At 40.2% G+C, this 18,403-nt stretch overlaps 1 protein-coding gene across 1 annotated transcript in view; it reads right to left on the bottom strand.

Moving 5' to 3' along the window:
- THADA (THADA, armadillo repeat containing) overlaps positions 1-18,403 on the bottom strand; it is a 285,149-nt gene that overhangs the window by 41,841 nt on the left and 224,905 nt on the right. Inside the window, 4 exon segments of the mRNA XM_006909639.3 lie at positions 2,285-2,438; positions 5,550-5,622; positions 5,964-6,082; positions 6,687-7,066. Coding sequence (XP_006909701.1) covers positions 2,285-2,438; positions 5,550-5,622; positions 5,964-6,082; positions 6,687-7,066 — 726 coding nt within the window.

Genomic DNA, 18,403 nt, shown 5'->3' with positions numbered 1-18,403 from the left:
GAGCACAGTGGACTGTTGTAACCAAGGGAGACTTTATGAGGGAGGTGAGAGGTGGGCTGGGCCTCACAGAAAGGATACCGCCTGATGCACAGGTGGGTGGGCCCAGGCTTGTGGAGGGTCACAGTGGAAGGCCACGGAAGCCCCACCACTCATCATCAACATTAGGCTTCACTGAGGAACCAACTTTGTCCTAAGAGCTCTCCTTAGCCTATCCTCTCTCTCATGTGTCCAAAGAGAACCTGATAGATATCAGAGTCGTCAACACTTCAGTCATACCAAGAAAAGCAATGGCTCCCTCTGGGGTTTTAGTATCTTTTTTCTGTCATAAATTGGGCTTTAAATTTCACTCAGTCTTTCAGATTCTATCCATTCTAGTGTTCTCTAGGGTTTAATACTTTACTTTCTTAAAATTTTCCTCTTTAACATGGTCATTTATGCTTTTAAGTTCCTCAATCTTCCCTCTCTAGTTTATTTCAATATTTCTTTTTCCTTAAATGACTTTATTCTGTCCTTGACTTATTATCCCCATGCACTTTTATGCCCTTTATCTCTCAGTTCTGCACCCATTTTTCATTTTCTTGTAGGCCATCAGCCACCACTGACCTTCCTTATTGCCTTATTGCAATGCTATCACCAGCTCTAGTAATTAATTATGAACCACTGGCTTTTGTTCAGGCCTCGATTTCACTCAGGCATTCCAAGTTATTCTACACACGTTTTGCCTGATAGGAGCTAGCTAGAGTTAGAGTAGCCAAAGTCACCCCAAAAATGTGCTGCAAAACATTACCCTTGCTGGAAAAGTTTCATCAAAGTTTATAAACCGTTGCTTTTATTCTTCTGGGTCCAATGATTAAATCACAATCATAGAAGATCCCCTTTCAGCCCCTCTTTCGGTATAAGAAAAATGCCTGGAAGTCACTTAGAATAAAGCAGTGAAAGGGCATCAAAGACAATTTCGTTTCCCAGAGAGATCTAGGGATAGGAGACACATCACTGGTCTGAACAACAGCGCCTGAAATTTGAATCGCGCCATCTAAGAAAGCAATTTTCTCCTTTATTTTGTAAATCTTTTTTCCACTACTATATTGAAAGCTGCTTTCAATGTAGTCTGTTCTCCAGGGCTGGGCACAGAAGAGGTAAACAGAACCAGAACTCCAGTAGCAGGTAGGAGAGAATCAGAGCACAGTCATGTGGGGGAGACGGCAGGAGAGGACAGGGTGGGGACTGCGGCATGGCTTTAGGTCCTGGGTTTCCTTTTATTAAATACTATGCTTAAAAACAAATAAAACAAACACAATTTATAAATATTTTTAAAAATTCAAACGAATAAAAAAATGCTACGCTTTTTCAATTCCTTATGATTTCCTAAAGCTTGATTTTTCTCAAACACCAATGACATGATGATCTTTCCTAATTATTACTTTTAAGGGACGGGGAATGGCAGTGACGAAAGAGACAGGAAGGTGAAGAACATGGTTCAAAACCAGCTAAGCTCCGTACATCCATGTGATTTCAAAATTTCTCTACCTTTATGTCCCAGAGATGCTTCAAACTTAAAACTAAGTTCACTGAAAGGTACGAGCAGTTTTTCCAGTCCCTTAAGCCAGAAGCTGGGATGCTGCGCTTCAGTCTTTCTTTTACATTAAACTCAACACAAAGTCCTGTTGATTCAACTTCCTAAATGCCTTTCAAGCTTATCCTTTCTTTATCCTCAAAGCCACAGCTTCACACGGACACATTCATTTCTCACCAAGATTACTGCAACAGGATTCCTGGAAGAGGTGACAGTTAGGCTGAGTCTTGAAAGACAAACAGAAGTTAGCCAAGTAGCAGTTTGTTTATAGAACTGGTCCCTGCTTATAGCGCATAGTGCCCATGTTGGGGACTGGTGGCCGATGAGGAAGGATGGGTAGGCAGGGCACAGGACAGGAAGAGCCTTATAAGCCATGTTAAAGGATGTTTAGATTTTATCCTGAAGGCAAGGGGAACCTACTCGAAGGCTTTAAGCAGTGGAGTGAAATGATTAGATCTATATTTTAGAAAGACCACAAAGGCTTTTTGGAAGCATAAGGAAAATGGCTCGGGGGATAAGATAGAAATGAAAGAGGCCACTTAAGAGGCTGTTGATGAAAAATGATTAGAGTAGGAACTAAGCGGGTGGGAATATATTTGAAAAATGTAAGGATATAATGCACACCGTCATTTTTCATCTCTTCTTTTTAAATCCTTTAGTGTATTTGTGCAAAGGACATCGCCCCACCCCAGCCCCGCTCACTGCACTTACCAAGAATGGGATGGGGGTTGGTGAGGAAAAATGGTGCAGTGCTGGTGAGGACTTCGGCAGCGGCCAGCCTGGACTCTGTGGGAAGGTGATCTCCACAGGCTGAGACGACCAACTGAACCCACTGCTTCAGTTTAGGGGCTACTGAGTCCCTGGTCTGAAAGCACAAAATGTACAGCAGTTCAAAAAATGCCATCGTGGGCTGACATGAAATTAGGGATGACCTACATACATTAAACTGGGTCTGCAAATTAGCTCTTTGCACAGTGGGAAGAAAGACTTTTTAGCTGTTTTTATTTTTCCAATAAAGGAGAAATAAACAAGGCTGGGAACAAAATCAGACTTGTCTTTCAGTAATAAGAAGTCCCTATAACTAGGGAGCAAATTCCTTGAGTCTTTTCTCATGCAAATCAGGTTATTAGAACATTGGTGCATTTGATAGCTTTAATAGACAGAACTTTTGGGGAAAGACTGTGGCAGCAAACAATACCTGTTGTCCCTAGTAACCAGATACTCTATCTTTAAAAAAAGAATCTTGGATTTTTGGCTGGGTATGTGGGCACCTAGCTAAAGACTACATTTCCCAGACTCCCTTGAATTTGGGAGTAACATGTGATTAAGTTCTGATTAATTCAATGTCATTGGAAATGGTATGGGTGCACTTTCAGGTCATACCTTAGGAAATAGATAGTGACCGTCACTTTCTGGGTTGAGAACAGCAGAACTACAAGGAAAGGGCCTGGGGACGCAACACCTTCAAATCCAGTCTATCTGCTTTGAACTGCCTCTACCTGGTTTAAACCACTGTACTGATGAAATTTCTGTTACAACATTTAAGGCAGCATCTTAACATTATTGTTTAAATGAAGTTCTATTTTTTTTAATTTTAATTTTGATATTTTTTGTCATTGAATTTTTTTAATTAAGTTTATTGGGGTAACACGGGTTAATACAATTATATGATTTTCAGATGCACATTATAATTTCGCATCTGTATATTTTATTGTGTTTACCACCCAAAGTCCTTCAGCTACCATATATTTGATCCCCTTTACCCACCTCACCCTCCTCTTACCCCCCTATATTTGATCCCCTTTACCCCGTCCACCTCCCTCCTTCTTCCCCAACCCCTACCCTCTGGTAACTACTAGTCCATTGTCCATGTCCATGAGTCTCTGTTTGTTTGTCCTGTTCATTTGTTGCTTTTCGGTTCCTATTGTTGTTGTTGTTATTGTTGTTGTTTTTGTAGTAACAGCTTTACTGAGATATAATTCACATACCATATAATTTACGTGTTTAAAGCACATATACGTTTCAGTGGTTTTTAGCATATTTACATGTATGTGTAACCATCATCATAATCAATTTTAGAACATTTTCATCACCAAAAAGAGAAACATTTCATTCTCCAGTTATCATTCCCCATCCTGTCATCTGTCCCCTTTCCTAGCCCTAAAGCAGTAATCTACAGTCTCTATGGATTTGCCATTTCTGGATATTTCATATGAATGTAATCATCTAATATGTGGTCTTTTGTGACTGACTGCTTTCACTTAGCATGTAATTTTTAAGGTTCATCCATGCTATAGGATGTATCAAGACTTCATTACTTTTTATGGCTGAATATTCTATTGAATAGATATACCATTGTTTGTTTACCCATTCATCAGTTGATGGACATTTGGGTTGTTTCTATTTTTTAAACCTTGGTTTTTTACTTTTTCTAGAAAAGGAATTATTGTTCTAAATGTACTTTACTTCTCCTATCAACGAAGCCTCTTTAAATGTTCAAAATGAGACTCCTGGCTCCTCTGATTATGATCTTCTGTGATATTAAACTAATGAGCATCATAGACCTTGAAGAAGACTGACTCTCAATGTACAAAAACCCAGGTCTTCTTGGGAACTTCTTTTATGTGTTTCTCTACAGTTTTGCTCTCCCTGGAAAATTTTTCTTTTCCTGGAAAATTCCCAATTTTCATCAAATATCGCTTTATTCAGGTACCTAGACGTACTATTAATATGCACATGACAACTGGATAAAAACGGCTTTACATGAGAACAATGTCTTTTGGTGACTTTGGGCTGCCCTGGGACTACTTTCTTACTTGTTTTTTTCCCCTCTGTGCTGTATTTTTTTTTTTTCCCCCCCGCAAATCTTCTCCCTTCCTACAAACCCTTCCCCCGAAACAAAACTACAACAGACTGTTTTTGGCTTTTTGTAGCTCCTAGTGACCACCTGGCTTTGGTCCCTGCCTTTGAACGAGAGACCCAAGGTAACTAGGTATCTGTTTAATTCTCACCCTCTGGTTTTCTCTCTGCCCAGCCCCTGAACTCTCTCACCCTGTGCTCTCTGAATTTAACAATCTCCTCTGTGAAGTCTTCCTCAGCTCCCCAAACACTCCTCCCTTCCTCCTCTGGGTTCCCGCAGCCTTTCCCAACTAGACATTTAGCGTTACGATCAAACATTCCTTTTCTCTCATTAGACTGTCCCACCAGTTTCTATTCATCTTCGTATCTTCAGAAACTCTCGGTGCTGCTTTATTGTAAGTAATCAGAATCTGCAACGTTATGCCACCACTATCACTGCGTGCTGATGTGTAACAAAGATCTTCAGGTAGTTTTGCTGTAGTATTGACTGCTTTCTACTTATAATAATTTTGTGGTGGTGACATCTTCCTCGTATGCCCCTAAGTATGCATGTATTTGTCTTAAGGCTTCTTCCCAAGATGATCTTTTGATTACTTTAGTTCCACCTCACCCACAAAGGGCATGTGAGAAAGGTGGGGCACATCTGGGCCTCCATGCAGAGCCATCTGGACCACGTTCTGGGAGAATATTCAAGCTTTAGCAAAATGTTTTCATACTTAGTTGACTAGGATGCAATCCTAGTGACCTGCAGTCAGTCCCTGGAATTGACTTGTTCACTCCCTCTTTAAATAAAGAGCCTAGCTAGAAAAAGAAGAAAAAACAAGGTCTGGGCATGTGTGTGTGTGTGTGTGTGTGCGCGCGCGCGCACGTGCACTGGTGCAAAGTTGTGTTAACTCTTGTGGACTCTAATCAAATGCGCCCAGAACAAGAGAAAAGAAATGTCAAAGGTGGTACTCAGAAAATTCTTCAAAAGTTATACACCCAAAGTGAAAAATCAACATGAACAATATTTTCGTGGAGGTTACATACACAACACAGTGATTCTGCCTACTGACACCTTCCAGGTAAAGAACAACACAAAACCCAGACCCCAGAACAGGGGCAGAATCAGCCTTACCTGGTCACACATCCCCATGTGGTGGGCGATGACTCTGGAGGCAAGTCTCAGAGCTACACTTTGAATTTCAGACCTAGAAAAAGTAAGCCAAAAAACACCCCAAAATAAAATCAAACATATTTCATATATAGATTTTTTTTGCAGCTATTCTGTAATCCACGAGGATGTGAATGCTGGAAATCTCCACCTCATGGTTATACAAACACCTCCATACGTAATGACCTTTTGCTTATTAATGTGAAATTCTGACATCACATTCTTTTGCTTGAGCTGAGAACATGCTCCTCAGCTAAGACTTAGAAAGAAACACAGGACCTGGGTCCTTAGGTCAAGATTGTGCTCAAGTTCATTACATGACTAACTGATGGGACCACACCTCATACTAAGTTTGCACAGGGAGCACGGGGGACAAACCTTTCATTGGAAGCAATATCCATTGTCCAGTTCAAGAACTCCTTTGGGGTTAGATGAATATAGCGTTCCGTGTGGGGAAGCCACTCACTGGGGTCCATGCGATGGAGAATTTTCAGTATCTGTGTGGGCAGATCCATGGGGACAAAAAAAACTCAGGAAAAAGTCTCCAAAAGCTAAATAATAATCACTTGTACTGATAAGGGGGTCTATCTTTCAAAAAGCTCCCATTGACTTCTTATTTCCCTCTTAATACCTTTGGGAGACTAAGACAAGGTGGAGCAGTGACACACCTGAGGGACTCTTGTGACCTGGGATCAGAGTCTAGATGCCCAGATTCTTAGGTCAGTGCCCTTTCCTTTTATTATGCTTTCTAGGTGGCCATGTACCCCCAAATAGCCATGTCAGCAAAGAATACCCTCTGACATCTTCTATAGCCAGTTTTCAATGCTGTTTCCTAGAGCACTGAGTGGCTACTCTCAATCTGTCTTTGGTTAATTTCTGTCATCGAAACTATTATCATCAAATACTTTTCATAGTGCCTTTCTATGCATAAAGACATGCCAAGCACCATACAGAGATTCCTTGCCCTCTGGATGCTGAATCTCCTTCCTATTGCTCTGGGGAAGCCAAACTCAACCCCACCTTCATAATCCTATCATTCTTGTAGGCTCGCCAAGGAGTGGGTGGAGTGGAAGGGGACAGTTGGTACACCAGAGACTTCACCTTGCAGAAGCACTCTGGGTGATTTTCCTTCATAGCCAACATCAAGAACGTCTCTCCCATATTCCACAGCAAGGATGGCAGTTCTTTCATTTCTAATCCAGAGGCTGCTGCCGAAAACTTTTCCAATAGGGCTTCCAGTGTCAGCAGGCGCACTTCAGGAAAGGGAGACTCTAATAGTTGAGAGAATGAGATGGGAACATCCCTTGTCTGCTCTCCAGCCTGGGCGGCCACTGCCCATACTGCAGCAATGGCTAGTTTGGTGATGCTCTGGAGGTACTGGGGCAGGCCTGGCGCCGTGAAGGTATAGGGGAATCCCGTTATCAGCTCTGATCCTGAGATGATCTTTCTGACTTCCTCCCAGAAGCCAAGATGATCCAGAACTAAAATGCAAAAAAACAAAGGTAATCACTTAATTCAGAAGTGACATGGGACAATGCAAGACTCTGGATACACTGGGTGTGACTATCAGATGTCTTTCCAGAGTAGATTTCACATAAATGATATAATAAGTGACTTGCCCATTACGGTTCAGATTTCTGGCCCAGAAACAATTTCTATGTAGGTAATTCATACTTTTTCCCCTAGGGGGACAAAAGGCATTCCTATCAGAAGATGTACTCCTGGCATCCCTACCCAACAGTCAATGAGTATGAACTCAGTGACCTCTTGAATCACCAAGCCTTGAAATCGAGCAGGATAAAAGCACACCTAGTCCAAACTTCCTTCAGGGGCTCAGATCCCCTCTACAACACCACTTCCCACAGTGAACTTGGAGCTCACAAGACAAATTACTCCATTGCTAGTAGATCTACCAGCCTAATTCTGCATTTTGAGGTTCCCAATGAGCCTGTTAGGCATTTGAATACTGTTATTATTCCCATTTAAAAGACTACTGCGGTAGTCCAGGAGAGAAATAATGAGGGCCTATAGGAAAGAGGGAATAGGAAGAAGATAGGTTTGAGAAACACTGAAGGAATAAAATTGGCAGCACTGGGAGACTGACTAGGGGAGGCGTCATGGGTACCTCCCAGAACCCAGATTCTTTAGACAACACATTCATCATCCAACAGAAATTAAATTGGGTGAACTTCAAATTGGCAAGCATGTTATAAATGCCGTAATCAAATAATTATTAAGAATGTGGACTGGGCCAGCAAGAAGGACAGAGGCCTTCAACAAGTTACAGTTGGCTCCCTGCTCCCCTCTGTCCCCCACCCCATGCCAAGCTCTAACCAATTCATTTGCCAGCTCTCTTTGGGTTTAGTCATTCTCCAGTTATGAATCCTCCTAACTTTACCATCTGTCTACACAATTTTATCTACAAGGACGTCAGGATAGACTTCATCCAATGCCTTGCTGAAAATCGATATTTCATAACTCAGTGAACACTACTGACTTCTGGAAAACTATCACGAACATAATAAAAATGTAAAAGATTAAGGTAACAGTTGGAAAAAACTTACATGAAATTTGAAAACATCGTATAGGCTTGCAATAATCCAGGAATTAAAAATATAGAATATTCATGTTATATATCAAATTGTTTCAAAAAGAAGTTCGCCCCAAGAGGCAAAGTGGGGGCTCAGGCTCCAAAGGGACTGTGCCCCATGGAGGCCACTGCCTACCATCTGCAGTTGCAGACATACCTCTGCTCTTAATTCAGACTCTGCAAAAAGTTCAAGCAGGAGGGCAGCCATCTTTACAAAGCAGCAGGAAAACCCCATGGAATTTGGATCCTCAACCATTGTATCATCATCTCTACTTTCAATGCCTAAAAACCTAATCCTGATATAATTTACTAGTGAGAAGACCACACTAGGTACCACTTCCCCATCCTTCCCACTTCCCTGTATTTCCCACCCACTGCTGCCTGAGGACAACACTACATTAAAAAGGAATTTCATTTGTTTGGCACAAAGTCAGAAATATGGCTCAGAGATCTGCTCTTTAAAACATAATTAAAAACAGGAAGAACTATCTAGGCTATTCTGGATAATTTTCAGAGGAACCTGTTATCTGAAAGAGAGATAATCCAGACAGTGTATAGTCTGCTGGACTCAAGAACTGGGCGCCCAGACTCACTTGCTTTCTCTAGGCCCTTGAGGAAGGATGACATCATCAAGAAGCCAGGGACTGAAGGCACTGTCCCAAAGAGGGGAGCGATGGGGGACATGACTAGAAAGGACTCCTTTGAGACTTGTTGGCCTATATTGCCTGTAGAGTTCAATATAATTCCATAAGCATTTATTGAACATATATTAGGTGCTTGGGGAGATATAGACATTCAGAGCTGAGAAAGAAAAATTATCTGCTGAAAAGGGCTTTAAAGCTAATGGGACATTGTTTCCACGTCTTGGACACCGCGAATAATGCTATAATTCAATAGATGATTAGATAAAGACGATGTGGTACATGTATACAATGGACTGCTACTCAGCTATAAAAAAAGATGAAATACTGCCATTTGTGACAACATGGATGGATCTTGAGATAATCATGCTAAGCGAAATAAGTCAGACAGGGAAAGTTGAGAACCATATGATTTCACTCATATATGGAATATAAAACTGAAAGCAATAAACGAACAAGACAAAAACTCACAGATATAGACAACAGTTTAGTGGCTACCAGAGGGAAAGGGGAGGGGGGAGGTAGGTAAGGGTAAAGGGGGTCAAATATGTGGTGACGAAAGATTTGACTTTGGGTGGTGAACACACAATGCAATATACAGATGGTGTATTATTGAATCGTACACTTGAAACCTATATAATTTAATTAACCAATGTCATCCTGATAAATTTAATTTAAAAAAGACAAAAAAACTAACGGGGGATAAGGACAACTACAAAAATTAAAAAATGTTTAGTGCCCTAAAATTGTTAGTGAGAAAAGCTGACAATTGTTGAGTATTTATGTGCCATGCACTATAGAATATAGTATACCCATTTTTCAATGCTATGAACAATTACTTTTAGAACTGATACTTGTTGAGTATTAGAAGCACTTCGGTATGTATTAACTCATTGACAAAGTAGGCGCTATTATTATTCCCATTTTACAGATGAGGAAACAGAGAAGTTAAGCTACTTGCCCAAAGTCACACAGAAATTGGTAGGTAAAAAGAATATAAAAGCCACAAGAATGACCAAAAGGAATGCAATGGGCATTTATTTTCTATTGGAAGAATTTAAAAAATAAAAAAAAAAGGGCTTTCAGGAGGGAACAAAATTTAAGAAGGGCCCTGACGCCTACCCGGAAGTGCTTGACTGGGAGAGGAACAGGTAAATGCTCCCAAGTTTGAGTAGAAGAGTGAGCTGCTAATAGGTTTGTTGAATTACTGTGTCAACAGAGGAGCAGCAGGAAAGGTTAGGGCAGAGTCAAAAGCTAGGAAGTTATCAAATGACATTCATTTAGGCACTTTCTCCAAACTACTGCTTAGAAAAAAATAATCTCTGTTGTGCAGCTACACCCAAAGAAATGTCCTAAAGCTGTTGTTCAAACATCATCTAAATGGCTTGATAAGTTTAGATTGCTGCCTGAGCCTTATCCTCAGAGTTACTGATTCAGGAGGTCTGGAGTTGGGGGCTGATAATCTGCATATCTAACAAGCTCACAGGTGATGCTGCTGCTGTTGGGCCAGATACTTTGAAAACCACTGCCCTCAGGTGATAGTTCTTAGCCAGATGCTATTAAAAACACAGGTGCCTGGATCCCACTCTTGCAGAGTTTGATTCAGTCGGTTTCGAGGTAGGCACAGACATTTGAAAGCTTTGGACTCCAATAGGTAATTCTGCTGAGAACCACACTCCTAAAATCTGACTCCTAGGGTTTATGTGTGGGTAGGTAGGGTTGCAGTTCCAAGCAGAACACAGCTGATTTCAGCCCAGTACCATAGTGAAGAACTAGAAAATTTACCACACCCCATTTTTTCTTACAAATAAAAACACCAAAGGAGGAGAAGTCCTCAAGGATTCAAAAGAATGAGTAAGCCCTGTAAAGGCCCCTGGAAGGCAAGGCAGTCTTCGATGCTGGCCTGCTATGCACAGGTTCTGTTTTAGGTCTAGGGTGTAGCAGTGAGTCAGAAAGACGAGGCTCTGCTCCCAGGGTGTCCCATTTAGGTGGGGACCACAGAACATTCCCTAGTTTGTTTTTTTCTCTACCTTTCTTGGAAAACCAAGTGTTCCAATGAAAGAATGAAGTCCCTCCTTTAATGACACTGTCTTGTTTTTCGTAAATTAGATGACTTTTGCAAACTCTTATAGTTGGAGTTTTTACCAGCCATCCTTGTTTGCAAAGTCTTTGGATTTTTCCTGTCAGTGCAGTCATTTTAGTCACCCAAGTATGTGTGGCTGATTCTAAACATCCACTTTTCCCTCATTTTTGTTTTTTTTTCTTTTTCAATTTTCAGTTTTTGAAATTAACTTTTTTTTTCTTCTTAAAGCAAGCATATTTCTAGCTTTCAAATGAATGGCTTAACGGCTAGAATCACTTGGAAGGACAATGCCTCCTGCTGTGCTATGTCCTGGTTGAAAGGAGAAATAATTCCCAAGTTTGAAATTCAAGACCGATAAAATGTCGAAAACAATGTGGTGGACAGGTATAACTTGACAATTTTTTATTTTGTAAAGATGTTAAAAACCTGCCTGATCTATCATTTCATGAAAGAAAAATTTTCTTAACGTCAAAAAAAAAAAAAAAGGAAAAAGAAAAGAAAATTCATATTGTCATCATAAGGGACAATTCTTTAAAGAAGTCTGGCTTTAAGAAAAATTTGCTATGGTGCCATTTTGCTATAGTTTCATCGTGAAGCGTCACCAGGGACCACCATTAGGGAACTGCAGCTTTGGAGAAGTTGATAAAAGTTTCCTGAGGATGATCTGTTTGGATAGCATGACTACCTTGAACAGAGATTTCCTAGGGAGGAACCAAAGGGACTTTGCCGAGTCCCTCAGGACAATGAGCACAGTGTCTGTGTAAAGAAGCACAGTGCCCTATTCACACAATTCCCTCTGGTAATCTCAGATATGTTATTTTAGCAGTTCTTGGTTCCCTTGGCAAGTTGCAGATTTTAGTGTTATGTCTGCAAGTTTAACAGTGATTGCTAAACTAACTGGATTTCAAAGCTGCCATTCCCTAACCAGCCAAGATAGGGCGCTAACATCAACCTGGCTGCTGAAAAAGGATTTAAAAGCAGCACACAACTTGAGCAGGGACAGCACCATGTTTCCCAAATCCTGTTTTATTATTTAGGGAAGTCTGTCTCCACCCTAGAGGAGGCACAAAGCCCCAAAGGGCAGGCCTGTGGGTCATTCGTCTTTAATTTTCTAGTTACACATACAGCTTTGTGAAAATTTATTTTCAAAATATCAACATAATCTTATAAGATACATGTTAATCTAAATAGCTTTAACATGGGCATTCTGGAAAAAAAATGTGGATGATATCATTACCACATAATTATGGATACAGCTGAGTTTCACCAGAACAACATTTAATTTAGGTGAATTTAACTCTAAGTACTCAGCAAAGAGTGAGAAAGCGAGAGATTGGAAAATAACAATTAAAAGACAAGGGCAGCTTCGCCTGGCGTTCTCATCGCTAGGCGCATTCCCATAAGGGTTGTGCTGTTACTTGAGACTGGTGGTTCTCAAACTTCACCTTCAGAGTTCCTGATTCAGGAGGTCTGGGGCAGGTCCCCCCAAAATCTCATTTCTAACAAATTCCCAGGTGATGCTGATGTTGCTGATACAAGGACCACACTTTAAGACCCATTACCTCAGACCATCTGAGATCATCTGTGCCTCTCATACTGTAAACATTTTGCCATGCTGAATGTGTGTAATTCTAGTGTTTAATGGTACTTGTTTATGTAGACCACGGCCCCTAATCATAAGTCAACCCCTTCATCTAGTGCTCGAAGAGCTCCTGAACATTATACAGTTCCTGGCCCTCACTGTTATGTCACGAATCAAGATAGCCTGATTGTCTTTATGCTGAATGGGCAAAAACAAAAAAAGCAAAGGGGAATAAGTGTACAGGCCCAAGGTGACAGCATTTTCCTGGGCTCAGCAGAGATAGCTATGGGAGAAGCAAAAGCCCCAGTAATTACAGAAAAACTGTTCTACTTATAAGCAGCAATCGGTATCCATGAAGGGAAAAGGATCGTCTTCAGGACTAAAAAGGCCAACCAAACAGAAAAAAATGGTTTCACTGCTATGGAATAACTCACTTATTAAGGACATTGTGTAAATGGCAATATTGATTGTACCACTATGGTGGTCACTTGCCACTGAGGCTCAGAAGAAGATTCTTTATTCTGCTTGATCTTGCACATGCTGTTTCTTCTGCCTCAAATGAATGAATGAATTTCTCTTTTAGATATTCTCTGATACCACTAGGTCAAAAAAGGTTTGTAGATGTAATTTTCTGAAGTTTTCTCTATCCTCCTTTCTCTCTGCCAGAACCTCTACCCTCCTTAAAAAAGTAGGGAGAAAATACGAAGCAGATTTCATTTTTAATGCATAGTGAGATAGCCAGCGTTTTCTATTTCAAAGAATTGTAGCTCTGGTCAGAGAGATCTGTAATCAGATCCAACAAAAGTTCTTATCTGAAACAGCTGATAAACTAGTTCTAAAAATAATCCCAGATGATAATTTGTATACTCTGTGAATGTTAATGTCCTGTTATGCAATTTCTTAGTAAAAATATTATATTTGGTGAGGAAAGGAAACCATAGGAACTACAACAACAAAAAAATCAACTGATTTACTAAATCTTGGCTTCTCCTTATCGAAGGGAAATTCCATTCTTCTATTTAATCCTCTGCCCCTCCCAATAAACTGTAATCCTGACCCCAGGGGCCCCTCTAGTTACAAACATTTAGAATGACCTGCTGGAAGGAAATGGAGGCTAACTTTGTCTTGAGAAGCACCCTGAACTGGTACTGGTTGTTTATTTCTTGACTACTTTTATTTCTAGGTCTCTGAACCCCTTTATGCCCTGCTTACACAGGTGGGAACCCCCAACACACACCCCTTTGAAAACATTCCCTTCTTCCCTTGACCCAAGCATATTTTCAAAGGCATGTATTTTTAAGCACACAATTCTTTATCTGCTGCTGAGGAAGGAAGATGAGCTTCTGAGAAAAAAATTCGAAGACTATCTTGTCAACCCATGAGATAAAAACTCAGTCTCTTTAGAGGGCTCAGGAGGCACTGGGTGGAACCAACAGCTTTTACTTGTTTCCACCCACCATCCCACCCTGCCTGTGCCTGACATAGGGAGAAAGTAAGGAAACACTAGTGGATAAACATGTGACAACCTAGGACATGAACACAAATTTCTTCTAAGCATACACTGCTTCTGGTTCTGTCAGTGAATTGCTTCCAAGGACAAGATTGGGAAATCAGAAATTTCCCTATCATCACATCTTAGGCATCTCTGTTGACTTTTTTCCCCCCCACAAAGGACCTGGGGCTTCTACCTACAGCCAATGAGACATAGTGTAAAACCAACTTAAGAGAAAGTAGAGAGAAGATTCCTTTAGAGAACTGATGCTTACCTCTGTTACCTCACCTGTAATAAGAAAGAGGCTAGAACCACCTATCTCAGTCCCTTGCCAGGGCTACAGTTTATAGTTCTGAGAGAAACAGACTCTAAGACTGGAGAGGTTCCTGGCACCACTTGCCTACATACAGACCAATATCTGTAGGAATGATGCTGCAAGGTGCAGTTTAAAGCCGGCAAATCTAAAAGAATCTGGTTGGACTGGGAATCCTATTTAATGTGAAGTCCAGCCCCAACATAGAGAGAGGAGTTAAGTCAATTCTGCCAGGTGAGCAATGGAGGTGAACCTGGGAGTAAGTGTACCCTACCATGGGATGAGCAAAGCTCTGTCTAGATGTGATAAACATTCATTTCTTTGTTCTTCCTATCAATTTTACCTCCTGATAGCCACTTTTCTTCCAATGTTGGATTTTTCCTTTCTTATAATATGACTTTTCAAGGAGTTTTCACAATTTTTTTCATGTGACCTTCACCTCAGTCCTCTGATGGTATTATCCCCATTTCATAGTTGAGGAACCAAGAGGTTTCAAAACAAAATGATATAAGTGATCTTTGCTTCAGCTCATGAAGGTTTAACTGCTATGGGAATTGTCCTCTGCCATAAACAACTACAAAACTAGATAAAATGTATAAAATTGTTTTTAAACGTTAGTTATCACAGTAGTACAGGACTGTGACCTGACAGAAGGAAGCAAAGAAGGTGAGCCTTGCAATTGCCCCAGACTACTAACCAGAGTAGAGAAACCTTTAATACATGGGGCATCAGGAAGAGACTAAATTTGCCTAACGAAAGGCTCCTCTGTAGAGTATATCCACCACAACGAAGCTTAAAAGCAAGTCTTGGAAGAATTCTGAGTGAACATTTGAAGACATAATATTATAATGGCAATACTCCTCAAATAGACCTACAGGTTTCACATAATACCTATTGAAATCCTAGCTAGTGTGTCTTTTCTTTTTACAGAAATTGACAAGCTGACTCTAAAATTTGTATGAAAATATGAGATCCAGCCATAACAATCTTAAAAAGAAGAACAAAGTTGTAGGATTCACACGTCTTGATTTCAAAAGTTATGAAGTTGGACCTGTATCTCATACCAAATAGAAAAATTAACTCAAAATCAATCAGATATTAACAGATAAAATTATAAGACTCTTAAGAAGAAAACATGGGTATAAATGTTTTTGACCTTGGATTAGGCAATGGTTTCTTAGATAAAATGTCAAAAGCACAAACAGCAAAAGATAAAAATAGATAAATTGGACTTCATCCAAATAAAAACTTTTGTACATCAAAGGATATTATCAACAAAGTGGAAAGACAACCTACAGAATAGGAGAACATATTTGCAAGTTGTATATGTGATAAGGGATTGATAACTAGAATATACAAAGAACTCTTACAACTTAAGAATAAAAAGACAAATAACCCAATTTAAAAATGGGCAAAGGATCTGAATAGACATTTCTCTGAAAAAGATGTACAAATGTCCAATTAGCACTAGAAAAAATGCTCCACATCATCAGTCATTAGAGAAATGCAAACTAAAAGCACAACGAAATACCACGTCACACCCACTAGGATGACTAAAATAAAAAAGATGGGCAATAATAAGTGCTGTCGAGAATGTGGAGAAATTGGAAACCTCATATTTTTCTGGTGGGAATGTAAAATGGTGCAATCTCTTTGGAGAAGAGAAGTGAAAACATATGTCTCCACAAAAACTTGTCCATGAATCTTCATAGCAGCACTATTCATAATAGCCAAAGAGTGGAAACAACCATCAACTGATGAGTGGATAAACAAAATGTGGTAATTCTATACAATAGAGTATTTGACCATAAAAAAGAATAGGCTGTTGATTAATTCTACGACATAGATGAACCTTGTAAACATTATGATAAGTGAAAGAATCCAGACACAAAAGGTCACATGTTGTATGATTTCGTTTCTATGAAATGTCTAGAATATGCTTTCAAAAACAACTTGCTTAACTAATTTAATTAACATGGGCAACTAGTTTCAGGTTATCAGTCAGTTATGAGCAGGGCTGGAGTGGGGCAAGAGGAACACATAGGAAACCTGAAATTACAGGTGAGACCCCTAGTTGCTCATTTGAACAGTATTTTAGTCCTGGGGAGGAAATGTGGGTAAGGAGGGTTCATGACATAGTTTTGTTACAGATGGAAACACAGCCCAATTATCATACTATATTATGAATGAGGCCTTTAATTTTGGTCATAGAAATGGGCAGTGGACCAGGAACCAGGAAAGCTGGACTATTTCACTAACCTGCTGTGTGACCTTGAGCAAGGCACTAATTGCTATGGTTTCCATTCTACCTATTGATTAAATGGTCTCTAAACTCTAACAAAGTGGAAAGACAACCTACAGAATAGGGCCTATGTACTCAGCTCCAGGTTGGAATTAATGAGAGATACACACCACATGACCTAGCAATCTAATAAGACTTCTGTATTATTCTGACCTCCGAAAGGCAGCTAGGAACCATCGGCTGAATTTAGGAGCTCACTATTCCCTGGGAAAGACACTTTTGGCAAAAGCCACAGTTCAGATGACAGTTCCAGTGTTTGGAAAAAAGCAACTTATTTGTTGACAACAAGGTCTGTTTTTTTCCCCTGAAATTTCATAGCTGCGGGCCCAGAAATTACAAGGTCCCCAGAAGACTCTAAAAAATATGTTCTCAATTCCCTTTTATCTCCCACCCAGAGCTAAGAGAATAGCACTAACTGTGTCATATTAAACACATCTGCATCCAACACCGATAAAAGTCCGTGACCGAGGGAACAGATAAGAATTGTTTTCAATTTGTTCAGATGGGATTGGTTAAATTTAACCTAATTAGACCAAATAATCAAAGCAGGTGTTTGTAAGTTGCCAATGTTTTCATTCTCTGTAATTGTTTGGCTATATTTCCCAGGAACTTAGGTAAAGGAAGTTAATATGTTATAAAAATAATTGACTTTATATTTATTCATGTCACACATATATTATTCACATTCTAGGCACTACAGATACAAGGCATTGTTGAATACTTCTCACAGATTTTACCACTTAACCATCATCAACATCTAAGCTGGCCTTTGGGAGGGCTTACATTACCTAACTTCCATTATATAAATAAAAGCTGTAATAAATGAGAGTCTGTCTTCTAATCACACACCGATCTGCAAAGCACACTGACTTGGCATTTAGACTCCAGGAATTCTGACTGCATGCTCACAAGCTGGTCATTTTTAAGGCATTTAGAAGAAAAATAATAATGATGATGATAATAATAATAATAATAATTAGTTATATTCCAATTAAAACAAAATGTTTATTGTACTTGGCAGAATGACGAGATCCAAACTATAAATCCCAGCTAACAAAGAAACCACAAAAAGCAGTCACCAGCAGCCTGGTATTGGAGTGTGCCATACAGTGGCCATAGGTCCACTTTCAAAAAGAAAAAGGGCAGGTGGCTGCCTGGGGAGCAGTCAAGTTTTCTCTTTCTAGGAACTGCTCCAGTCCTGGGTATACTCTCATGTTACTCTACACACCTTGGAATGGGAGACAGAAACGCGGGCAAGAAAGTCCCCATAGAACATGTGTCCTGGCAGCTCCTGTAAAGGGGATCCTTCTCTGAGGCCTGGGGACTCTAGAGGAGGGGCAGAAGCCTGGGAAGGTGAGCAAACAAAGAGGGTTCCAGGGTACCCCTCTCTGAGATAGGGAGTGGTTTTTCTGCCCCTGCCCCTGATTGTGCTGTGGGGACACGGTGTGTGTGGATGGAGAACTCAGGCTCTGCTTTCTTATCACATACGAGACATTAGGCAGTTCTTTCTGTGCCTCAGTTTCCTCCCGTCTAAAATGAAGGACCACTAGTACCTCCTTCGTGAATGCAAGTAAAATGCTTGACACGGTGCTTGGCATTGAGTTAAATGCTCAATAAATGTTGGTTATAATTATTATGATCCCTATAAGGAAGGTGATATTGAAAATGTTTTCCGAAAATGAGTATGAGGGGCCTCCTACATACATCTCAGGGGCAGGTAAACAGCCTTTTGAGGACACTTTTATGATATGGAATAGGATGGACAAATCCTTCTCCACCTAAAACATTTCTGTGAAATTATTATTATGGCATTTC

This window comes from Pteropus alecto, unplaced genomic scaffold (assembly GCF_000325575.1).
Source record: "Pteropus alecto unplaced genomic scaffold, ASM32557v1 scaffold131, whole genome shotgun sequence".
Taxonomy (NCBI): Eukaryota; Metazoa; Chordata; class Mammalia; order Chiroptera; family Pteropodidae; genus Pteropus; species Pteropus alecto.
The sequence above is the reverse complement of the archived record's forward strand: the minus strand, read 5'-3'. Positions and strand labels throughout refer to the sequence as shown.